Source organism: Xenopus laevis, chromosome 3S (assembly GCF_017654675.1).
Source record: "Xenopus laevis strain J_2021 chromosome 3S, Xenopus_laevis_v10.1, whole genome shotgun sequence".
Taxonomy (NCBI): Eukaryota; Metazoa; Chordata; class Amphibia; order Anura; family Pipidae; genus Xenopus; species Xenopus laevis.
Window position 1 is genome coordinate 113,592,231 of NC_054376.1, and position 26,696 is coordinate 113,618,926.

At 40.3% G+C, this 26,696-nt stretch overlaps 1 protein-coding gene across 3 annotated transcripts in view; it reads right to left on the reverse strand.

The window, feature by feature from the left end:
* Positions 1 to 4,431: 4,431 nt before the first annotated feature.
* dlc1.S (DLC1 Rho GTPase activating protein S homeolog) overlaps positions 4,432 to 26,696 on the reverse strand; it is a 134,423-nt gene continuing 112,158 nt past the window's right edge. For 2 of the 3 annotated variants that reach the window (XM_041587587.1, XM_018254207.2), the window contains exons 2-14: positions 22,793 to 22,864; positions 20,970 to 21,051; positions 17,712 to 17,775; positions 16,111 to 17,483; positions 14,453 to 14,596; positions 13,983 to 14,142; positions 13,250 to 13,448; positions 12,123 to 12,339; positions 11,565 to 11,679; positions 10,511 to 10,732; positions 9,445 to 9,665; positions 8,944 to 9,117; positions 4,432 to 4,874 (exon numbers count right to left, since the gene is read on the reverse strand). In XM_041587587.1, coding sequence (XP_041443521.1) covers positions 4,775 to 4,874; positions 8,944 to 9,117; positions 9,445 to 9,665; positions 10,511 to 10,732; positions 11,565 to 11,679; positions 12,123 to 12,339; positions 13,250 to 13,448; positions 13,983 to 14,142; positions 14,453 to 14,596; positions 16,111 to 17,483; positions 17,712 to 17,775; positions 20,970 to 21,051; positions 22,793 to 22,864 — 3,143 coding nt within the window. In that variant the 3' untranslated portion in view covers positions 4,432 to 4,774. 3 annotated transcript variants of the gene reach the window in all.

The following is a 26,696-nucleotide window of genomic DNA, read 5'->3' on the forward strand; positions in this document are numbered from 1 at the left end:
TCCAATCGTTTTTTTCTTTCTTGTAAATTAGGCATTCTGGGCACAGCAGACAAAGTTTATGGTTACAGGCATAGGATCTGTCATCCAGAAACCTGTTATCCAGAACTACGGAAAGCCTTTAATGTTTATTTTAGTTAACTTAAAGTATGAAGATCCAAATTACAGACAGACCACTTATCCGAAAACCCCCCAGCAGTGTGGGACTGGGCCGGCGGGACACCAGGAAAAAACCCAGTGGGCCCCCGGCTCATGTGGGCCCCGCTGGCCCAGGTCTGTACCATATCAGCCTCTTACTGCTGCGACCCCCTTTCTCAGAGGTCACAGCAAAAAAAAGAAATTTTTTGCGCACAACCAGGGCACAACCCCCCCCCCCCAAAAAAAGACATGATTTGGAGAACAGATCTTGTGCCTCCCGTAACAATTTGTTGTAAGGGTCTGGCGACAAATCTCCTCTTCTTCGGGTGACAATCTCCCGAACTGCCCTCCCCCGGCTAAAATGAAAATCACCTGGGGGAAGGCACCCGCAAAACTTCGGAAATCGAAGCCCCGCAAGTGCAGGAATCGAAGCCGGCGGAAAGGGCAGGGGGAAGGCAGTTCGGGTAGATTGTTGCTCCGAAGAAGAGATTTGTCGCTAGGGCGCCTTATCTCCCTGAATCTGCCAGACCCTAAGTGTTTAAAACTGAGGAAATGCAATTTGAGAAGGTGATGTCCAGATATTGTTCCAAAAGTGTCAGATAATTTTTTTTCCTGTTTAAAACTCAGGTGTTTGAAAAGAAACTTGTAACTTGTACCAGGTCTCACCACATCTCACTAAACATCATCTGTGTTGTAGAGTTGTAAAAATGACAAACGCATGGCACTATAATGTCTTACCCAACATATGCCCCTCATCATATTTAATTAAAGGGGAAGTTCATCTTTACTACGACTTTGATCTGTTCTGAACAACTTTTACATTTGTCCTCATGATTTAATCCTAATTCATCATTATTAGTGGTCCTTTTCTGGCTGCAGCTGAAAGTGCAATTAGGGGTTGCTAAACCAGAAAATGGATTGCGAGGCTTTAGTTTTATTGGTGCAGGTATTCTTATTGTTTATCTTCATGCTTATTTTTTGTTTGTTTCACTTTTCACCCCTCTACCGTTCTTCTATTCTGGTTTCTGTAAACCGCTTCCTTAAGTTAATTAACCATTATCAACCAGTTTAAATGTAACTAATTCAACTAAAAGAATGAAGCCCGGGTGCAGATAGAATTGCAGGTGCTTTACAATTCAGCTATCTCCATCGTCAAAGTGAATTTTTACAACAAATGACCAATTTAACTGAACCCATTGGCTTAAAGGAGAAGAAAAGCTACCAAAGCAGTTTATTGCCAATAGATTAGCCACAATAGTACAAGCTAGAACACTATATTTATTCTGTAGAATGCTTTACCATACCTAAGTAAACGGCTCTAGAAACTCTTTGTTTGTTTAGGATAGCAGCTGCCATATTTGCTTGGTGGGACATCACTTCCTGCCTGAGTCTCTGCCTGCTCATTTATAGCTCTGGGCTCAGATTACAGCAGGGAGAGAGGAGCAAACTGAGCATGCTCAAGCCCTAGCCCTGGAGGTTTCTGCTGAAAGAAGGAAGTCTGATACAGAAGCCCATGAGTACACAATAGAAGGAAAGAAATGCTGTGTTTCTTTTGACAGAGGACTCAGAGCAGCATTACTTTGAGGGTTTACTGGTGTATTTATATAGACCTTTGTGATAAAGCTTACTTAGTTTTAGCCTTTCCTTCTCCTTAAACGACAAGCAAAAAGAACTATCAAATTGATTTCTGTTTCAAGTGCTGTACCATTTATTCCTGTACATTGTCTTTGTTACATAGCAGTGATCACTTTCAGTATAACAATATTTTTATAGCGAATAAGGTCTTTAGAACGGTTTAAAAAAAAAAAATATGCTGAGCCATTGTGCATAGAAGAAAGGGATTTAACATATCCAGTGCAAAATATACAGTTTCATTTATAAAAAATATATTTATATATATATATATATATATAAATATGCCATTTCTGCCTGCATAAAGCTTATGAATACTATCACATTGCAAATCTTTGTCTCTTCCCAGCATGCACCTCCTTCTTGCGTCAGGATTTAATTGCGACGTGTCGATCCACCTACTGTTCTAGAGCTAGAGTTGTAGTTGCACAATAACTACAGAATGTGGTTTACACGAGAAGTAAGTGTAAATAGTGATAATTGCAATAGGTAATCAATATTTTGTAACAATTATATTATTGATTTCAAAGTTATACTGATTTTTTTTTTTTTAAATCTCTGAAGATGGATATTTATAATTTGTTTAGCTAAACCAAGCATTAAATTTGCTTTGTTTATCTGAACAAGTCAGCTTCATGTTTGCCTTGGTTTATAAGCTTGCACTTATTAGTACAACATGCTTTATACCATTAGAGAACTCCTTCCCTGGGTGGCGCTGGGAAATTTTGCTCCTATATACATATACAGGTATGGGATCCGTTATCCGGAAACCCATTATCCAGAAAGCTCCAAATTACGGAATGCCCATCTCCTATAGACTCCCATTTTATCCAGATTTTTAAAAATGATTTCCTTTTTCCTCTGCAATAATAAAACAGTCGCTTGTACTTGATCCCAACTAAGATATAATTAATCCTTATTGGAAGCAAAACCAGCCTATTGGGTTTATTTAATGTTTACATGATTTTCTAGCAGATTTAAGGTATGAAGATCCAAATTATGGATAGCTCCCTTATCCAGAAAACCCCGTGTCCCGAGCATTCTGTATAACAAGTCCCATAGGGTCCCAAATTAGGGATGCACTGAATCCAGGATTCGGTTCAGGATTAAGCCTTTTTCAGCAGGATTCGGCAGAATCCTTCTGCCCAGCTGAACCAAATCAGAATTTGCATATGCAAATTAGGGGCAGGGAGGGAAATCGTGTGACTTTTTGTCACAAAGGAAGTAAGTAAAAATGTTTTTCCCTTCCCTATTTTGCATATGCAAATTAGGATTTGGTTAGGCCGTGCAGAAGGATTCGTTCGGCAGAATCGCAAACTGAATCCTGGATCCTGTTTTTATGGATGTAGCTCATAATGGGACAATATCACTGAAAGTAGACCTCGCATTAGTAAAGTATGGGCACTCCTGCCTTAAAGGGCATGTAAAGGCAAAAAAATAAAATCCCATTTTTACTTTCTTTAATGAAAAAGAAACCTATCTCCAATATACTTTAATTAACAGATGTGTACCGTTTTCATAAGAAACCTGATTGTATGCAGTGAAATTCTCCTTTCATTTACTGTGGATAGGAATTGTCAGACGGTCCCTAACTGCTGAGCAGGGAAACAATCATACTTATGAACAGCAGGGGGAGCCCCCGCCTTCCTTCCCAGCCATGCAGAACTCAAGCAGCTTTGTTTATGATGATCCCTAAGCAGCCTAGACCACACTGAGCATGTGCACAGTCTTAGTCTTGCAAAGATGTATAACAAAGTTACAAGATGGTGACCCCCTGTGGCCAACTTTGAAAGCATAAATTATTTGTTTGATTAGGCTTGTGGTGCAGTAAGTTCATGTTTATATTTAGTATACAAAATACTGCATTTCTAGCCTTATTCTATTTTACACTTTACATGCCCTTTCAGTCTACTAGAAAATCATGTAAACATTAAATAAGCCCAATAGGCTGGTTTTGCTTCCAATAAGGATTAATTATATCTTAGTTGGGATCAAGTACAAGCGACTGTTTTATTAATCGGGCAGAGACATGCGCTCAGATTCGGGGAGATTAGCCGCCCAGCGACAAATCTCTTCTTCGGGCGACTAATCTCCCCGAACTTCCTTCCCGCCGGCTAGAATGGAAATCGTCCGCGGGATGACACTCGGATCGCTTTGTTTTCAGAAGTCGCCCAAAGTTTCCACGTGATGCAACTTCAGAAAACGAAGCGCTCTGTGTGCCATCCAGCCGGCGATTAACATTCTAGCAGGCGGGAAGGAAGTTTGGGGAGATTTGTCGCCGGGCGACTAATCTCCCCGAATCTACGCGTGTGCCAGAGAAAAAAGAAATAATTTTTAATAATCTGGATTATTTGGATAAAATGGAGTCTATGTGAGACGGCCTTTCCATAACGCGGATCTTTCTGGATAATGAATGGGTTTCCGAATAACGGGTCCCATACTTGTATTCACAAATCATTTTGAAAAACTTGCCTTTTAGAGCCATCCAAAAACAAATGGAAACGTCATTAAATGAAATGCAGCGTTAAGAAATCAATATGCAACAGCCAGAGTGCTCCGACTGTCTCTGCTCCAGGCTGTCTCTGCTCCAGGCTGTCTCTGCTCCAGACTTTCGGGCAACTTTCACATCGTCCCCCGTCCCGTGCAAATAGTTTTCTGTCACTTGGCGCAGTATCCTCGCACGCCCACGCATTCAATAGCTTCTATAAATAATTTACTTTGTAGAGGAATAAGATATGTACATTTATTTTATACTCTAGGCCTCTGTAGAATTCTAAATCTGAACATAAATAAAATAACTATATATAAGGATGTGTCAAAAATATTCAAGTACCTTTTTTTTTTTTTTTTTTTTTCCTTCAGTTAAAAATAAACAAATTCCCTATTTACAAACTATTTACGGAGCAAGGAGCAGGTTCCACGTTCCTGGTGATTTTTGCCGTTTTCATGGTTTAAATTGGTCTTTAAACGAAATATATATATATCTCTATACTTCAACACAGCATCTTCATGGCGTTTTCTTCTTATTAAACGTGTCCTTTATTCTTAAGATCTCCGCTGCACACATGTGACCACACACTTTGTTGTACCATTCTGTGCTACGCCCCCTGCCGGGAAAATAAAAATAAATATTAATACCGATTATAAGTTTGGAATGAGAAGTGATTCACACACTGGAACGCTTCTAATACATCTTTTCCACTGATCTCTTTCTCGTGGGCTTTTTATCAGTCTGGAAAAGCTCTGGGCAGCAAAATTTTACCCGGTCCAGTTATTATCCAGAAACCCGTTATTGAGAAAGCTCCAAAATATGGGAGGGCCATCTCGCATAAACTCCATGTTAATCAAATGATTCAAATTAAAACAAAATATTTCCTTTTCCTCTGTAATAATAAAACTTCTTAAAGGGATCCTGTCATCGGAAAACATGTTTTTTTCAAAACACATCAGTTAATAGTGCTACTCCAGCAGAATTCTGCACTGAAATCCATTTTGCAAAAGAGCAAACAGATTTTTTTATATTTAATTTTGAAATCTGACATGGGGCTAGACATATTGTCAATTTCCCAGCTGCCCCAAGTCATGTGACTTGTGCCTGCACTTTAGGAGAGAAATGCTTTCTGGCAGGCTGCTGTTTTTCCTTCTCAATGTAACTGAATGTGTCTCTGTGAGACATGGGTTTTTACTATTGAGTGTTGTTCTTAGATCTACCAGGCAGCTGTTATCTTGTGTTAAGCTGGCCATAGATGTTGAGATTTTTAAAAGATCAGATCCTGATCGTGAGACCACGATCTTCTCAGAACGATCATACGATCGTACGAATCTACCATCAACTAAAAAGACCAATTTACCAGGAAAACAAAGGGGAGCTGCCTGCTTGGCCCTGCAAACATAGAGAGATTGCACTGGGACCGACAAAGATTTTTTGACCTGGCCGATCAATTTCCTGACAGATGTCGGCCGAAAAATCGTAAGATGTACGATCGTTCGAATACCACTAACCGCACGATAATTTCGAAGGATCGGTCGGGCTTCCCTAAAATCGGTCGTTCGGCAAGAAGAATCGTCGCGTCTATGGGGACCTTTAGGGAGCTGTTATCTGGTTACCTTCCTATTGTTCTTTTGTTTGGCTGCTGGGGGGGGGGGGAGGGAAGGGGTGATATCACTCCAATTTGCAGTACAGCAGTAAAGAGTGATTGAAGTTTATCAGAGCACAAGTCACATGACCAGGGGCAGCTGGGAAATTGACAATATGTCTAGCCCCATGTCAGATTTCAAAATTGAATATAAAAAAATCTGTTTGCTCTTTTGAGAAATGGATTTCAGTGCAGAATTCTGCTGGAGCAGCACTATTAACTGATTCATTTTGAAAAAAAAATTTTTTCCCCATGACAGTATCCCTTTAACTCCCTAACTGTTCTACTCAATGGGGGTCATTTATAAACTTCGCGCAGGGCAGATTGGTTCGCAAAGTGAATATCTTTGCCCTGCGCATAGTTATATTTATAAAGCCGAATGTCTATAGCAGATTTTTAAACATGTCACAATTTGCAAATTGCGAATATTTATGCGCACACTCTGCGGCTCAATTACGCCACAACTTTGGTGGCGGATAAAATATTGGCAAAACAGTTTCGCAAACTGCAAATTTAAGTTACTATCAACGCTATTTTCGCACACAAGAACCCCGCACATTGGATGCGCTCGCGCAAACACCCATCTCATTTGCACGCCATTTGCGAAAATTTATTCACACTGCGAATTCGCAAAAAACGGGAAGACGGGCAGAGCAGTGCAATATATTAGCGTTCATGGAAAAAACATGCGCAATATTTTGTGAAAAATATGCGCTGCGTGAATTTTATAAATGACCCCCCAATGTGATTGACCAATTTTGTTTTTCTCTGACCTGCAGATCAACTGGGAGAAATCTGTTCCCTATTGACCCCAATCAACCCCAGAACCTCTGGGGTAGACCCAATTCTCACCAACCTATCACACACCCTATACTATTGGGCCAAACTACCACTATCTCTATGGGGTAGTATTTAAACTATTGTTAAAATGATCTACCTCCCCAAACGTCTATACCTATTTCACAATGCCCCCATCTACATCCCTAAAAAATTTTTTCAAAAAGTTAAACCAAATTCTAATTACATTCCTGTGGAATAACAAAAGACCCAGAACCAAACTATGTGCTCCATGCGAAGAGGGAGAGTTGGCCTTTCCCAATCCTATTTGTATTATCTAGAATCACATGTATATAATCTTCATTGGTGTTTTAACCCAGACCCCTATAACTCCAACTCACAACTTCAGGCACTTTTGGTTTGTTCTTGGGAGGGACTCGGCAACTTTCCAAACTGTCACCCCAAAGACTCAAACCCTCTACCTACTACTCTTACCACCCCCAGAAAACTTGTCTTCTAGCTCTCACATGTCTAGGGTAATGCCTACCCATACTATCCCTGCACCTCCCTCTTTGGGGAGACTCATTTATCACACCTCGGCATTTACAAGATTTTATCTTCTGGCCCAACCACAGCGTTAAATGCTCAGGGTACATTTTAGAAAACCTCACCTTCCCTATGTTTCCTGCACTTGAGCAAAAGTCTCAAATAGCTCAAATTCCAAAGTTTAAATACCTTCATCTAAGACACGCCTTCCACTCCCAATTTATCTCTCTCACTTACCTTTTACTTAATTACCCTTCACTTACTTTTACTTTACCCTTCACTTACTTTACCTTTTACTTACTTTTACTTTCACTTACTCTCACCAATTTACCGCTCTCATTTACCCGACTCTCTACACTTATAATAGAAAAAACCCTCCATGACCCCTTATACCTATAAAGTCGGTATCCCGATTGTATCAAACCTACTTCTGTCTGGCCCCAAACCCTTGGGAATATCGCAAGAGTACTGGTCTAGCTGCAAGACTCCAGGCCTTGAACAAGACAACTGGGATGATGGAACAGATAACATTTACACCTGTCTTACCTCACGTATGGAAAGACTAGTACCATACAAGACCAGACACCATCTCTATGTAACTCCCATCCGAATTAAAGGAGAATTCAACCCATTAGCAAAAAACCCCCCACCCCACGTAGACCCCCCTCCCCCCAACCTAACTGCCCCCTCCTCCGGGGGAAATGCCCCTTACTATTTACTTACCCCTCAGCGCAGATTCAGGCATCAAGAGTTCCACGCAGCCATTTTCCGGGTCTTCGGTAAGCTAAGACGGAGACCGTCGAAGTGGCGCATGCGCAGTTGGAGCAATTTACAGGTTTGCAACAACTGTGCATGCCCCAAAACAGATGGGAATTGCCGGATTGCCGGAAGAAGACACGAAGACCCAGAAGATGGCTGCGGTGAACTCCGATGCCTGAATCTGCGCCAAGAGGAGGAGGGTCTACGTGGGGTGGGGTTTTTTCTTTGCTAAAGGGTTGAATCCTCCTTTAAGCAAATTGGTTAAATTCCTGATGACTCTTGTTCTAGCTGCCAGGAAGCAGCAGCCGACTTCTTCCACTTGATGTGGGAATACCCTTAACTTTTGGACCTGAGTCATAAATGACCTGGCAGACAAGCTAGACTTCCCAAAGGGTAATGACACCACCTATTTGCCTTCTGGGGGGTCATAGAGGATATAATCCCTGCCAAATACGCCAGGTTAAGATCCCGCATTTTACTATTTTATGCAAAGAAAACCGTTTCAGTGCACTGGATGGGTAACTCTCCACCCTCCCCCAGAACTTGGAAGCAGCTGGTTTAGAGGATCACCCACCAAATTTGACAAGGTCTGGGGCCCATGGTGTGATACTGACCTGGTCTCTACACTACACTCATCACTACACTAATGGGGCCTGAATTGGCTAAGATTCCATTCCATACACAAGGTAGTCGTGCCATTCCGTGACCCAATGTGAATAGTTTTTACTGTTACACTACTCTGTGTGTCCCCAATGCTTGACTCTATGTGACTTCTATAAGTTTGTTTTGTTTAATTAATACATAATCTTTTTTTTACTAAATTAAAGTATTGTAAACCAAAATGCGGAAAGACTCCTTATCCAGAAAATCCCTGGTCCTGAACATTCTAGATAACAGGTCCTCTACCTGTAGTAAGTAAAGAACATTTGTGCTAGCAAATTACAAAAGAAACACACACCTTGTGTCTGTCCGACAAGAGTGAGTGACTTTACACTTCTCGGTGCCAATATTTTCGATGAGGTGCTGACACAAAATGACATGTCCCAGAATCCCACTGATGGGAACATCTTCACATTCAACTGAAGTAGCTGCCAAAATGCAGGTGCCACTCTGGGGGTCTGTTCGCCATGTCCTACAAAATACATGAAAAGACATTTTTGAGCACATTATACACCATTTCACAATGACATACATACACTTATAATAAATGGCTTATTATATGAATTCAGTGCATGCGATTAGATACTATATATCTTTTTTTTAGGGAGACAGTAATAGCCTGACACTATATAATAGTTTAATAGATCATCAGAATGTGTAGTGCATGGGTTTTTTCTTATTTTCGTAGCCGGCCAACTGATTTATGTTTTCATTACTTTATGACACTTTTAATTTTTTTTGGTGTTACAGTTCCTTTAACTAATTACCAGATTCTTTAGAATTTATTAGGCATTCCTACCTTAAAACCACATACTCTCTGCATGGCAATGGAGACATGCTTTCTGTTATATAGTGATAAATCTCTGTGTCTTCATCCAAGGTTTCTATGATCTTGGACTGTTGCAGGTTTGGGTCCCATGTGTGTTGCTCCCTTAAGATGTGCTGAAGGACTGCGTGGGGCGTGGCTTCAATTTCTGTGGAGGCTTTCCACACTCTTATTGGAAATTCATCACTTTCTACCTGTATAATGGACGTAAGAAGAGAGGTGGTTAGATGATGGCATATAGACAAGCAGTAGCAGAAGTCTGACATTCCTGCAAATGAAGGGACAGGGGGGGGAGAGAGGAGATGAAGGGGAGGGAGGGGTGAGCAGCAGAGAGGAGGGAGGAAGGGGACAGAGATAGGGGAGAGGAGGGTAGAGTGACAGAGGGGAGTGGAGGGAGTGGTGAGCAACAGAGAGGAGGGAGGAAGGGGACAGAGGGGAGAGCAACAGAGGGCAGATCGACAGAGGGGAGGGCAGAGTGACAGAAGGGAGGGAGGAAAGGGACAGAGCGGAGAGAAACAGAGGAGAGGGGAGAGGAGGGCGGAAGGCGACAGGGGAGAGCGACAGAAGGGTGGGAGGAAAGGGACAGAGAGAAGAGCAACGGAGGGGAGGAAGACTGAGGGGAGTGGACTAGAAGTAGGCAGAAGACAATTTTAAAGGTAGCTGCCCAACGCACCCCTTCTGCCTACCCCTAGTTCTGGCCCTGACAATAGTCATCCTATCATTGTGATCAAAAAAAGAGATTCTCGAGACACAACAGGGCACCAACCCCTTGTGTCAAAAAGACAGACTGTTGTTCAAGTGCAATAAAGCAGCTCCAGTACAAATGCATACACATGCTAATAGGAAGGAATGATTGGTTTTTAGAGGGCTGCATCTCTACTTACTTTATTTTCAACTTAAGAGGTTGAACTTAATGGACGTGTGTCTTTTTTTCAGCCTAACTTACCGTCACTGCTCCAACAACACCAATAAAACAGCAAACTCTTACGTAGCTGAAGACGATCCTTTACATTTTAAGGAAAACAAAAATAACACGTACCTTTTTAAAAGCCAGCTCAACGTGTTCAAATCCTGAACATGCCACCCAGCTTCTGTACTTGTCTTTAGCATCCCGAAGGAGGTTCTGCATGGAGTTCTCCAGAGAAACAAGTGTACCGCAATGAGCGGCTAATGAGTTTGTGGATGTGTTGACAGAAGTTTCGGCGTGGATAGGCTGCACCTCACAAATGCTTGGACACAGGTCACACCAGTAATCAGGTAACTGTGGAAGAAACAGAATTTCATAGGTCAGCCTGGCAGGGGAACCATCATGTTAGGATGAAAAGGGCTGAAAGAGTTTAGGAATCAGGGGTGGATATATGCAAATTATTCCTTTATGTCCCTCTGGCCAACTATGTATCCATAACAGTAGTGCAATAAAACAGACAGCCTAATTTGGAGTGCCATCCCGCCGGAGATTTACGTTCTAGCCGGAGGGAGGAAGTTCAGCGGGAGATTAATCGCTCCGAAGAAGAGGAAATTTGTCGCCGGGCGACTAATCTCCATGAATCTGAGCATGTGCCCGGATCCTGAAGCAGAGTCTGCAAATCTCCAATCCAATAGAGTTTATAAATGTGGGCATTTAACAAGGTTGAAGGACTTATCTCGGTCTACAACTGTCATCAACCCTAACTGTCATTAGATGGGGATTTGCTACCAAAACACAATACTAGCAAACAGTTTGAAGCAGAGTCTGGGAATCGCCAACCTAATCTCCAAGAAAGTTTATAAATGTGGACATTTAACAAGGTTGAAGGATTTAACTTTGTCTACAACTGGCATCCACCCTAACTGTCATTAGATGGGGATTTGCTACCAAAACACAATACTAGCAAACAGTTTGAAGCAGAGTCTGGGAATCTCCAACCTAATCTCCAAGATAGTTTATAAATGTGGGCATTTAACAAGGTTAAAGGACTTCTTTGTCTACAACCGTCATCAACCCTAACTGTCACGTGTTATTAAAAGCCGTCTAACATTTATGACATCACATTTATCTGGCAGTTATTGAAGATCCATAGTTATTGTATTGTATTACAAATTCACTTTGGTACCTGAAACAGTCTGTTGCATTCTGCAATCATGTGAGCAAGGCCCTGAGTCGCAGCTAGGTTCTCACTCAGGTCTTTCTGGTCTGGTTTTCCAAGACTGTATTTTCTTTGACTTGATCTGAATAAAAATAGAAATAAGAAGTGAACAAAAAAAAGTAGGGAGGGGTGTGTGTATGGATGCTGGGTTTTCATTTGGAGGGGTTAAACTTGATGGACTTTGTCTTTTTTCAACCCAACCCAATGGACTTTGTCTTTTTTCAACCCAATTTAATTATGTAAAAGAAGCCTAAAAAAGGACTTTGCAGACCATTTTTATTGTAAAGGGAGAATCTATCTCCATTCATCTTGCTTAAGTAAGTACCCTCTAATGCAGGGCTCTTCAAACCAGCACTCAAGCCTACTGTCTTTTAGGAGATGCCACGATTTTTGTTCAGCAACATCTTGAGGCCAACAGGCTGGAGATACATGGTCTAGTGGATAAACGATCCTATTACGGTTATCTAGTGAGTCATGAGATAACTGACGAAGCAGTTTAACTCACAGTCTGACTCAAGCACATACCTGGAAGATGATGAGCTCTCTCTCCTGAGAGTGTTCAGATGAAACAGGCTGGGAGCGAGACACACTGCTATGTTTGTAGGAGTCATTTGGTTTTCCTTTACACATGCAACCACATCTCTGAGAAAGTAGAGAAGAATCTTAAGAGCATCACGATTCTCATCAGGAAGCAAGAGGATGGCTGCCTGGACAGCACGAAACTGCTGGTCCTTCGGTAGATCTACCAGTAGAGGGAGGCAAACAACAAAATAAGGTTCCATGTCTCGGTCTGCTTTGCCAGAGACAAGCATCAGTTCAACACGGGAGAGGATGAACTTGACAAACTTCCATTTCCTACTTCTGCACAAACAATGGAACTACTCAATCCTGACCCACCGGAGACCTGACTGTTTCCTGACTTGCATACCAAAACTATGTTTTATAACTAAATCATGTAATAATAATTATATATATCTCTATATCTATCTCTATATCTATATCTATCTATCTATCTCTATATCTATCTCTATCTATCTATCTATCTCAATATCTATCTCAATATCTATCTATCTCAATATCTATCTATCTCAATATCTATCTATCTCAATATCTATCTATCTATCTCTCTCTCTATCTATCTCTATATCTATCTATCTCTATATCTATCTATCTCTATATCTATCTATCTCTATATCTATCTATCTATCTCAATATCTATCTATCTATCTCTATATCTATCTATCTCTATATCTATCTATCTATCTCAATATCTATCTATCTATCTATCTCAATATCTATCTATCTATCTCAATATCTCTCTATCTATCTCTCTATCTATCTATCTATCTATCTATATATCTATCTCTCTCTCTATCTCTCTCTATATCTATCTATCTATCTATCTATCTATCTATCTATCTCTATATCTATCTATCCATCTATCTCTCTCTCTATCTATCTCTATATCTCTATATCTATCTATCTATCTCTATATCTATCTATCTCTATATCTATCTATCTATCTATCTATCTATCTATCTATCTATCTATCTATCTCTATCTCTCTCTATCTCTCTCTATCTATCTATATCTATATAGAAGTCATGTAATTTACTGCAGGGAATCTAAACCCAGTGGAAATGTGCACTTACACTGATAGATATGCAGAAATGATTCACAGAGCTTGCTGGTAAATATGGGTTCGGGCAAATCCCGGAAATACTGCTTCACCATGTCTGCCACATCGAACGCAGACTGCCCTTCGTAATTCACATATTTGCAATCCTGTTCATTCATTTCTCTCAGGGACTGGATTCTGGATTTGACACCGGATTTTCTAAACAGACCAACCTGTCGAAATAGGAATGTCCATAAAGTTATCGTGCGGCAGGAGGCTCCGTTGTTGTGCCATAGAAGTCCTTTCACAACTTGTATGATGTACGATTAAGGGTAGGGACACACTGGGCGATTTGGGGAGATTTAGTCGCCTGGCGACTAATCGCAGAGACTTTTCTCCCCGAATGCCTCCCCTCACTTTGCGCCTGGATAAAATGAAAAGTCGCCGGCGCTAATCACACACGGCGATTCGTTTTCCGAAATCGCCCGAAGTTGCCTCACGAGGAAACTTCGGGTGACTTCGGAAAACGAATCGCCGCGTGTGATTAGCGCAGGCGATTTTTCATTTTAGCCAGGCGCAGAGCGAGGGGAGGCATTCGGGGAAGATTGGTCGTGGAAAGTCGCGGCGATTAGTCGCCAGGCGACTAAATCTCCCCAAATCGCCCAGTGTGTCCCTACCCTAAGAAGAAGAGAAAAGGTTTATATCTGACTCAGGCATACAATGATGCACACAACAAACAAAAACCATACAGTCTTTACTACTGATACCTGATCAAGAAAGTGGATCCGTAAATACTCCATCGCCTGGAGAATACTCTTGGGGATAGGGTGTCCGGTCCTTTGGACATTCAGAAGGAACGGTACACCAAACACATTCTTTTCCTTATAATCTGGAGCCCTGATTTTACGGATGAACTTTGGCACATTCCTAAATGTAAAATTGGCAATAAGCTTCATTAGAAGCAGATACAGAGCAATAAAATACCCTTTGCTTTTTACATTATTATATATATATTATTATATTATATATTATTATATTATTGGAATAGTCCGGGAAATAATTAGTTTTTCCATTTTACTTATGTTATTAAGATATCGTCTATTCTAAGCTTACATTTTAGTGAAGAACACAAAAAAAACACACCGTAATTAAGTGTTATGACTCAGCTACTCTTTCTATGATTTACTTTTTGTACAAACTCCATTATTTACAACAGCCTCACACAGACATAACATACCAGTTCCATCCTTGCTTGCTCGATGGAGAGTATTTATCCATCAATGCTGTTAATTTCAACAAAGCAAGTCTCTGTATCCTGTTCAGATGGGCGGCTGATTGGCTGTCAACTTGCATAGAAAGGTTCACAGGCTCTGGGCTTTGTCTGCAAAGAAGTATTTAGGAAACACCATTTAGGATAGATCCTTTACTTTTTCTGGGAAGGGATAGAAGTGACCCTGAGCCTGATTTAGAGTTAGAATCAAGACACATTAACGAGGGGATCCAAGCTGACACATTCACTGGAGATACTAATAAATGGAGTAGCTTAAACGTTAAACCAAACTTCTTAAAGTTGGCCTTCAAGTCTATAGGCAACAGCTACTTATACAACAACCAACTGCTATTAGACAGCCTAGATGTCTTACTAGTTGCCTGCCATCCCCCTGTCTGAAGCCCCTAGCAAGGTCAAGAGTCAACATTTTTGTGCTATGGCATTATCCTTTAATGTTTGAGCTAAATGATATTAAAGGGGAACTATCATGAACATGAAAATGTAATATAAAAGTTTTCATACTGAAATAAGAAACTTTCTAAATACAGTCAATTAAAACTTCTGTATTGTTTCTGAAATAATCAAGTTCATCTTCACTATCCCTCTCTCAGCCTCTGTTTCTCTTCATTCTCTCTTCATTCAGGAGTTGGGTATTATATATAATAGATCTTATAGTCGGGCACCTTTTGCCTAGAGAGCTCACTCTATTATCACCAGAAATCCTGTCTCTCTACATGCAGAATTTGTGCAAAAGACAGCTATTTTGTTAGATTTTGTTTGTACTGGAATCAGCTCTAATTCATCAGCTAGTAAAAGGATCCCCCCCCCATAAGATATATTGGATCTAACTGTCAATGAATATCTGACACCCAACTGCTGCATGAAGACAGAATGAAGAGAAACAGATGCTGAGAGAGGGATAGTGAAGATAAACTTGATTTCAGAAATGATGCAGAATATTTAATTGAATGTATTTATTTCAGTATGCTGAAGCTAATATTAAATTTTCATTTTCCCGATAGTTCCCCTTTTAAAGTGTTGAAGAAACCCCACAAATTCTGCATTGTTTCTGAAATAATCACTATCCCTCTCACAGCATCTGTTTCTCTTCATTCTGGAGTTGGGTGTCAGATGAATGATCTATATCTTATAGGGAGGCTCATTTTGCCTAGAAGATGTATTAGAGCTCATTTTATTAAAATCACCAGACATCATGTCTCTCTACATGCAGAATTTGTGCAAATGGCAGTTATTTTGTTAGATTTTGTTTGTACTGGAATCAGTTATTTGAATGAACTTTAATACATCTTATAAGAAAGGAAGCCTCCCCACCATAAGATCTATTGGATCTAGCTGTCTACGAAATCTGGAACCGAACTGCTGCATGAAGACAGAATGATAAGAAACAGATGCTGAGAGGGATTGTTAACATAAACTTGATTATTTCAGAAACAATGCAGAATATTTATAAAAAAAAGTTTCTTATTTCAGTATGATGAGGCTTATATTAAATTTTAATTTTCGCGATAGTTCCCCTTTAATATGCAGGTTGAGGCATTCACTTCACAGTCAGATAAAAATCAACTTTGCAATTCATTTTAATTTGGTTCCTTTATCTTTCTCACCTACTACAGTCTGTAAAAGTGGAATCGATTTCGGAAACCGTTATATACGGCAAGATTGGGGAATCACTGTCCGTGCGTGGCGTGCACCTCTCCGCATCACGGACATCGGTTTTTGACTTGCTGTCCAAGTGTTCATTGACTTCAAGATGGATAGTTTTTGGGGAAGATGGACACGGTGAAACAGAGTCATTGGCAAAATCAGAATCTCCGTCATCGGAGAATTTTTCAGACCATTCGCTGACAAGTTTTCGAAGACCATTAACATGCTCCATAACATTGTCTAGTTCTGAAAAGACATCATCATCATCTCCAGGTGACTCCAGCTTGCTGAAATGAAATGGGATGTTTGGGACATTGTCATATATGCTTAGTCTGTTATCAACGAGTGAAAGTGGACTTGAAGGCATCTCGGTGTCTTTGGAACTGCTAGACCTCATCCTGTTTCGATTACAACCGTGGAAGCTTCCAGTTCTCCAGTTTACAGAGGTGTTGTCCATCGGTGATAAAATACTGTTTGTAAGAGCTTTAGGAAAGGTGCCAGGTTTGTGGCCTTGTGGTATCTGAAATATCTGCTGTTCATGCAAGTGCCTTTCATTCCTAAAATTACGTTCCGAGATATCATTCCACAGTGAAAGCTTGTTAGGATCAAAGTCTTCTGCGTATATGCCACCTCTTTTGCCATGGCTTCTAACTCTTATAACAGGACTCGGTGTGCTTACAGTGCTGCTGGTTTCAGATGGACTACTGCTGCTGCACGTTTGAGAAGAACATGAAAACCCAGCTTTACTATGAGCGTCGGCCAGATCAGAGATATTTACACAATTAAGATTCCGCAGTTTATCTTCATCGATACCATCCAGCAGAACAGGACCGCTGATAGTTGGTTTACCCTTTAAATATGAGTTTCTTTTTACAGTCGAGCTCCTTATTCGCAACTTTTCCATTTTCCTGATCAGACTTTTCCCCTTTTTATTGGGGGGTTTGTCTGTCAGTTTTTCTTCGCTGATAATATTGAGCATTTCACAGGGAGAAGGAGAAGGACTAAAAGTGGAATCTAGAGAAACAAATTTGATGGAGGAACATCTTGAAGAGCTTCTACTCGTTTCTAACTCCTCATAAGGTTTGGGGGAGCCGTCACTCTCACCACTACTTGAGCTGTGTAGAGAAGAGGCGTCATTTTTGTCAATCAGAACTGAAAATGCTGCATCTTCTTTGGGAATATTCAGAACTGGTATAATTGGTAGGGATAAACTGGATGCTTCATCAGGCAGTGGACACTCCAAGTTCTCCAGACGGGACCACCTTTGACTTTGTCTTTGATAAGACCACTTGTTGCTTATGGCACAGGGTTCATCTTCTTCTGATTCATCACTCTTTAAAAAAAAAAATACATCGAAGCCAAATTACTTAAAACATATGCAATAGAAAAAAAACAATGGGGGTCATTTGTCATACCTCTGTGTGCAAGTGCTAGAGCACTAAGGGGCACAAGCTTGATGTCTTTTCATTAACCAACCTCATATGAATATTACTCTATACATGGACTACAGGAACGGAATAAAGATCTTCAAACAAATACAACCAAAATATACTGTACTTACCCTTTTCCTGTGCCGATTTATTTCAATTTTCATTGCTCCGCATTTGTTTAAGGTATTCAATCGCCTTTTAACATAAAAAAAATAAATAAAGTTTTACAACATTGTCAAAACCCAACTTAGCTGCAACATTAAGTGGGTGGTAGTGGAGAATAAATGTTCAGTCTACTGAAGCCTAACTTCACCTAAGATCAGAATCAACCTTGGGTGCTGTTTGATGTTGGTACAATACATTTGCAGTTAAAGCTAAACATAAGGCTACTGAATTGATTACTTATAAAAATGAGCATTAATATCATATAATACACAAACACCATGAATATCCTGTAAATTATATCCTTATAAACGGTGAGTTCGGCCTCGTTTTTTTATATGGTCATGAAACTCCTCGGTAATTTATAATATCCTTATATTTTACAAGAGCGGGTACTTTATTCACTATATATTGAAATTGTTTGGACCCTTTACACTGAACTGTCTACATATATATATTACTGATCTACGGAATTGAACTTTGGACTGCACCTTCAGACTGAAGTCCACTGTAATGAAAAAAACTAACCCTGGTGGTCTAGTGGTGCGGGGACGCCCGCCACGCCACTCCTCTTCTGCTGCACCGGCTCCTTCTTAGTGCGCGCGCGGCGCGCACTTCCGGTTTTTGTAGGCGCATGCGTGCTGGCATGATGACGTCAGCGCGCAATGGCGTGAAATTTAAAAGTATAAAAAGGACATTCCTACTGTTTCTCATTGCCCGTGATAGGAGTTTGTGCCTGGTGCTTCCTGAGCTTTTGCTATTCCTGTTTTGACCCCTGCCTCGCTTTTGACTATTCTGACCTCTAGATCCTGACCCTTGCCTGAATACCGATTACCTCTTCTGCTTAACCCTCTGATTGACTTCCTGGTTTCACCCTTGCCTGCCTGACTACGTCTATTCTCTGCCTGCCTAGACCCAGCCTGATCTGACTACTCTATTGCCTAACGCCTTGTACTACACTACAACCTTCTGCCCAAAGACTTTGCTTTACAGTCGTGCCCCTCTGCCTGTCCAGAACCTATAGCCTTGCACCTCTCGTTTAAGTCCTGGTGGCAAGTAGCTGAGGGCTCCTCCCGAGGCCAAAGGCGGTCACAGTACAGGTGAAGCACGAGCCGAGACCAGGGTGCTTGGCATTTGTTCTGGTGTTGGGTGCCGACCGTTACATCCACATTGTTGATTTCCCTACAGGCCTGTATAAACCTCCGTTATGATCCAAACTTGACCCGGGGTCAACTGAAAAGATCTGTTTGTTTGGTGGCCTTTATGGATCTTTATGTATTTGGATAAACTTCACTGGTATATATGGAATGTTCACCAAATAAATAGGAGAGAAGGGCAATTTTAAATTGCTACTGGTGGTCACTTTATACTTTCTTCATTCTTTTGAGAAGACAACACCTGGTTGGCTCCATTTCTGAGAACCAAATCATACTACAATCCCACAGTTACACTAAAGAAGCAGTGCTCGCACCTAGAAGGGAACAGTGGAGATAAAAATCCCCTTGGCTCACGAAAAGTTGCTTTACATGCTTTGACGTTTGCATTCTGAGCATTACCCATCTCAATGCACAGCAAACTAGAGTTTTACGTAGACAGAAATGTTCCCATTCAAGTGAAAGAGAAGCAGCTGTCGGTACTCCCTAAAAATACCGCAAAGAAAACATCCTGTGTGCCCAAAAGCCCTTGCAAGAGATTTCTGTATATGTTTCCCTTACATAGGAATGTCACCGAATGTTTTATTTAAACCTGCGATTATTTGATTTTGCTTTTTTCTATATTCTCACCTCTCTGTTACCTAGTACTCCACTACTTATTTTATTACACTATGGGGGTTATTTATCAAACTTCGCATTTATCTAATATTTTCCTGCTACAAACGTCGATCAAATCCACTTGGGTTTTTTTACGCTTATTAATTACTACATTTTCCCGAAAATTTGCTTTGCGGGAAAAAAAAACAACAGATTTTCGGGTTTTTTTGGATTCTTTCATCCCATGTTCAAATTTTTTTTCGTAATTTTCACCCAGGGGTATTGCAAGAAACCCAGCTCACATCAAAAAATCATTGGGACTTCTCCCATTGACTTATATACAACCTCGACAGGTCTGAGATGCCGGATTTTCAGATTCTGACTTTTCCATCCTTGGGGTTTAATAAATTCCGAAAAATTCATGATTTTTTAAAAGTTTAATTTTATAAAAAAAAAAATCATTAATTCTTTCATGATTTTTGCAATAGGAATTTAATAAATAACCTCCTTAGATTATCTTTGAATTTTTTTTTTATAGTACTGCAGCAAACATGGTATCTCAGTGATGCTTATCTAAATACCAAATTATTAAAATAGTCGGTGTACCCCCTAGTTCAACATGAGTGCAATGAATAGGGCGGAACATACTTTTTGTCTATTGTTTTAATCATGAAAAAGCTATATTTTTTTCATTTAAAACAGGGAGCTGGAAGCACGGTCCATATTGGGTAGATGATTGGATTCCCAGTATAAAGCTCCTCCCTTCCCCCTTTGCTGTGACTGTTTTGTTAGTAGAACTCCATTCTGCAGGGGGATTATCTGTGCATTAGGAATTATCTGCCTCGCAAGGACCAAACATGGAGTAGTTTCAATTTCCCTGTTTGCCTTGTTGTTCATAAATGCAGATGAGAATACCACAACAGACACACAGGGGCCCATTTACTTAGTTCGAGTGAAGGAATAGAGGAAAAAAAGTTTGAATTTCGAATGGTCGAATATGGCTACTTCGACCATCGAATGGGCTACTTCGACCTTCGACTTCGAACGATTCGAACTAAAAATCGTTCGACTATTCGACCATTCGATAGTTGAAGTACTGTCTCTTTAAAAATTTCTTCGACCCCCTAGTTCTCCACCTAAAACCTACCGAGGCAAATGTTAGCCTATGGGGAAGGTCCCCATAGGCTTCCTAACAATTTCCTGATCGAAGGAATATCCTTCGATCGATGGATTAAAATCCTTCGAATAGGAATAGCGCAAAATCCTTCGACTTCGATATTCGAAGTCGAAGTAGTTTACTTCGACGGTCGAATATCGAGGGTTAATTAATCCTCGATATTCGACCCTAGGTAAATGTGCCCCACAGAGGGATATGCTTGCTACTGACAAAAAAATCATTACTTGTCACTAAATAATTAGTTTAATCTTAAATATTCTAACAACTAGAATCTTTAAAAAAAATAAAAATAAAATGACCTGTACAAGGATTCCATAGCATCTCGATCCAAGAATTCATGATCATTCTTCACAATTTCAATGTTAATTGGAAACTGCAAATCTAAAGAGACATAATCACATTTAAACACCAATGTGGTTTATACATCACGTACACAACAGATAAGAGTCCAGTTGCCCCCAGGATTCATTGGGCTGTACCTCCAGCGCTCATGCCCCTCCTCTCCAAAATCTACCCTAGGGGGCAGATTTATCAAAGGTCGAAATTCAAATTCAATTGAATTTTTTTAACTCTTAATAAGTTTTAAAATACTTACAACTCGAATGGGAGGGTACTTAAGAAAAAACTTGGGACGTCTAAAACTCAAACTAATATTCCTGACCAGAAAACTCGAATCTAATTTGAATTTGACTAAACTCGAATCTAGTTTTTTTCCCCCGAGAAAAAAACTGGAATGTCAGGAAGGCTATTAACATTTTCAAATGGGTCACTGGACCCCTGTGAAAACTGGACTTGTAAATGAAGTTGGCAGGCATAAAAACTAAATCGGAAGAACCACATCTTAAACTCAGTTATACAGATAACTGGTCTCTTTATTTTGATCTAGGCACAAATCTAAAATTTTGGAGCTATTACAGATTTAACTATTTTAATTTTTGGACAACATTAATGACTGGTTGTCATTAAAAAAAAGGTTTTGAAGTTAGGGATGCACCGAATCCAGGATTCGGTTCGGGATTCTGCCTTTTTCAGCAGGATTCGGATTCGGTCGAATCCTTCTGTCCAGCCGAACTGAATCCGAATTTACATATGCAAATTAGGAGCGGAGAGGGAAATCACGTGACTAGGAAGTAAAAAAAAATTTTTTCTTCCAACCCCTAATTTGTATATGCAAATTAGGATTCGGATCGGTATTCGGCCAAATCTTTCGTGAAGGATTCGGGGGTTCGGCCGAATCCAAAATAGTGGATTCGGTGCATCCCTATTTGAAGTTGTTAATCCACCATGCGAGGTTTGGTTTTATGTTGATCTGGTTATTTAATATTATTTTATGGGTTTATTAAACCTTATATAATGTAGTTATCGTGCTTATATTTATATAATTAATATATACTCTTGTGTTGCAAACTGCATGGCATATATGCTTTAGCCAATTTTGAAAAACCTAATAAAAATTAGGGATGCACCGAATGCAGCATTCGGTTCAAGATTCGGCCTTTGTCGGCAGGATTCGGATTTGGCTGAATCCTTCTGCCCGGCCCAACCAAATCTGAATCCTAATTTGCATATGCAAATTAGGGGCAGAGAGGGAAATCAAGTGACTTTTTGTCACAAAACAAAGAAGTAAAAAAATGTTTCCCTTCCTACCCCTAATTTGAATATGCAAATTAGGGTTCGGTATTCAGCCTAATCTTTTGAAAAGGATTTGGGGGTTCGGCCGAATCCAAAATAGTGGATTTGGTGCATCCCTAAAATTATGAAACTCGGCGGGTTTTAGGTGGCGAATAGTCATATTCTAGTTGTTCCCAGGGTCCAGGTATGATAAATCTTGAATTGGAGTTTGGATTATTCCCAATTCGAATTTGTGAGTTTTAAACAAAAATCCAACTCGAAAATTCAAATTTACAATTCGACCCTTAATAAATCTGCCCCTAAATGTTAAATTGTTTTGAGATATGCTAAATAGAATTGGATGTGGTTTACTTAATTTCAATGTCCAGCTACTTGGTGACATGTTCCCTATGAATTGTCCTCTGAAGGATCCGAACCCAAAAAGTCTAAAGTTGATCATAAAGTTACATATACATTGCGTAGCCTTAATAAAGCCATGATTTATAGTTACCTTCATAAAGCTGCGCATACTGTGGGAATCCCGCTGCTCTCAGCCAGTCACAGGCCTCCTTGGCTTCAATTTCTAAAAGGCGAAAGGCACTTCATTAATTCTTCATAAACAGAGTTTATAAGTGAAGTTTGTGTTTAATGTTTTTCATTGCAACATTAGCCACCACAAAGGATGTGCAATGATAGTCGTTCATCTGTAAAAGGTAAAACCACCTTTTTTTTGAATGTACATTGAAAAGTTTTTTTTTTTCCATAAGGCAAACAGTTTTTGGGAGGAGGTCCCCTTTACCAAAACTTTTTTTACGCTTATTTACTATTACATTTTCACAAAAATTTGCTTTGCAGGCAAAATCAGATTTTCACGATTTTCTGGATTTTTCATCCGAGTTCTTTTGCTTTCTTCCCCGAAAACTCGGAAAACTTTGGGGTATTGCACAAAAGCCAGCACACATCAAAAAAATCATTTGGACCTCTCCCATTGACTTATATGGAACCCCGACAGGTCTGAGATGCCGGATTTTCTAATTCCGACCTTTCCATCCTCTGGGTTTAAGAAATTCCGAAAAATTCGTGATTTTTTAAAAGTCCGATTTTATTTTTAAAAAAAATCACAAATTTTTCAGGATTTTTGCATTCGGAGTTTAGTAAATAACCCCCCTAGTCTGATTAATTCAACAGGATTTCTAAACCGCATGACATTTCCAGATGGGTTTGGGGGGGCACTAGATTTCGATTTTTTTTCACTCGAGCTTAGTAAATCTGCCCCTAAAAGTTAACGTGAAGGTAAACCACCCTTTTAGGGGTCAGGATTTTTAAAAGGGTCTTTTTTTTTTAACACTAAATCGCGGGAAAGGAAATGGGAGGGAGGGGGCAATGCCTGCAATATTAGGGTGGCTTTTGGTAGGGGGGGGTTAAGTTCTCCATTAAGCAAAGTGGTGATTGGGGGGTATCCATTAAAACAAATGACTGATGACAGTCTCCTTGAAACCACTTCTGCACCAGCTAAAAAATGTCAGCGAATGCGCCTGTGTGCCACGAGTGTCTTTGTACACCTCATGTTAAAGGAAAACGTTACCCCCCCAAGCAATGTAGGTCTCTATAAAAAGATATTGCATAAAACAGCTCATATGTAAAACCCTGCTTCATGTAAATAAACCATTTTCATAATAATATACTTTTCTAGTAGTATGTGCCTTTTTCAGCAGGATTCGGATTCAGACGGATTCTTCTGCCAGGCCGACCTGAATCCGAATCCTAATTTGCATATGCAAATTGGGGGCATGGAGGGAAATTGTGTGACTTTTTGTCACAAAACAAGTAAACGGTTTTTCCCCCTCCCACCCCTAATTTACGTACGCAAATTAGGATTCGGAGTCGGTATTCGGCCGAATCTTTCGCAAAGGATTCAGGGGTTCGGCCGAATCCAAAATAGTGGATTCGGTGCATCCCTACTTCCTGTTATTACTAGAGCTGCAGTATTTCTGGTCAGGTGATCTCTGAGGCAGCACACAGACCATCAAAAAATGGTGGCTCAGGGCAAGAGATGTAAAAGGGCAATATTTACTTAAATATATATACCAGTTTGGTAAGATTCTTTAATATGTCACTTAATATGATATAAACTGTTGCTTAAGTGTTCATTTTGGGGGTATAGTTTTCCTTTAAAAAAGGATTGTTTCTTTGTGTTTACAGCCCCTTAATCAATTGTTTGTAGGATTACTAAACACAAACAGCCGGCTATTTATTATACACAAAACCACATCAATCATTAAAGCACATAAAGTCACTCAAGACGTACGTCACCGTCTTGTGAAACCTCCAACGCTAATACAGAAATCACATACATTGTGGTAAGTGCCCCATTAAGTCAAACAACACAAACATAGCGGATCATGTAAATCCCTGCGAGCAGAGGAAATAAATGTTTACAGCTTGGTACGGCCCAGATCATGCCCACTGCCTCCAGCAGGAACCAAACATGACCAAAACTAAGTTGATGTCTGAGTAACTGGTGTCTCAGAGCAAAGGAAAAGTTAAATTTTTTTGTTCTTATTGGTCCTTTCGTGTGGCCAGTGTACACTCCAGGGAGGGGAGGGTTAGTATATTGTGGCTGTCAAGTTTTCAGTTCTTCTCTCTCCAGCCAACCATCACGTCACTTTGGGGAGAGCTTTCAGGCCAACGCGCAACAGATGTTGGGAATTAACTGCTCATTTTGTGGCAATTAATAAAGGTCTAGAGCCAACACTTAAAGCATTCCCACAGGAGCAGGGTCAAAGTCTAACTCTGCAGAGTTACTAAACACTCACCAGATGCCTGAAAAATGTAAACATGTTTAGTAGGTTTCACATACCACTAAAACATAACGGGCGCAATAGGCGCTTCAAGATACTTCACATTGTCCAGTGAGCATCTGCTTTAGTGGGGCCGGAATAAGGGGGGAGGGGATCCGAAAGAAAAAAAGCAGACTTCTCCAGTGATGTCGAACTTCTCCAGCCATTTGCAATCTAGTGCAGACGTCATCTGTACTTGGCTTTTATTCTTCTAACGGAGAAAGAGCAAACAGATATCTACAAGCTGGATACATGAAATGAAATGGCCTTTTTATTAGGACAGGTATGGGGACCCGTTATCCAGTATGTTTGGGACCCGTGGTTTTCCAGAGCTTTCCATAATTGTAAAGTTAAAGGGGTCGTTCATCTTCCAAACACTTTTTTCAATTCAGTTGTTTTTACAATTTTGCAAAATTTAGTTGATCCATTTCTCAGCAGCATCTCTGGAGTATCAGCAACTATTGTATCAATTCTAACAGCTGCCTGTAATGAAACCCAGCGATAAGAGTCCTGCAGCGGGTCGCGGGTAGAAGTTCCATGTGTGGGTATAGACACAGGTCAGCAGTTCTGCGGGTCAGGCCGAGGGTCTTCTCAAAAGCGATTTTTACTCTTTTTTTCTGATCACGCCTACTTCGATGATGTCACTTCTGGTTTACAATGACAGCACTTCCTGTTTGACTCCCTTTTTTCTGATCACGCCTACTTCCGATGATGTCACTGCCGGTTTACAATGACAGCACTTCCTGATTGTCAGCGGGCACGGGTTGCGGATAAGGCACTTGCAGGTAGCGGGTCCAAGGGGTAAGAATGCGGGTCCGAGTTACGGATTGCAGGTTGCGGGTGCAGGTTCCAAAAAATGGACCCGCACGGGACACTACCCAGAGATTCTGCTCAGCAGGGACAAAGATAAGAAATATATCAACTAAATGTATCCATTTAGAACAGTTTACAGGGTCGGCGACCCCCCCCTTCCAGGGCTGCTTCAGAAGGTAAATAAAAAAAAGACACTTCACTTCAATATTAGAAAAACGGCGACATATAGTAAATAGAAAGTCATTGGAAAAAGTCATTCTTTCTGGTGATCTATCTGAAACCAACTAGTTGTTCAATGGAAGCATATATCCAGCCTCATTGTCTCCAAGCCGATTTATTCACTGAAATAAAAACAAGTCCCAGCAATTCACTTGTTTTCCATCTGCCGCCTTCTTACAGTTCCCAGATCTATCGGATTCCAAAACAAACAACTAGCGTAAGTTTAAAGTTCCATGTGCCATTCCATTCTCCGCTGTGCTCTACAAAAACCAAGCACATTTATTTTTCAGTTTTTTTCTAAAGAATCCACTGATCATACAGTTATTTTTTTTTATACTGTTTTCTACATACTGGGCCCCTTATATTGCCTCCGTTATAGTTCCAAGCAGACTCTCTTGATAAGGGCATTTCAATCTAGGACACTTTAAAGTTCAAGTCTCCCACTTAGTGGCTACACAAGCATAGATATTATATAGTTTATCCAACTGGGGTAAAATCCTCTGTACAAGAGTAAGCACCCCCTTCATGTACAGCACTGAATAC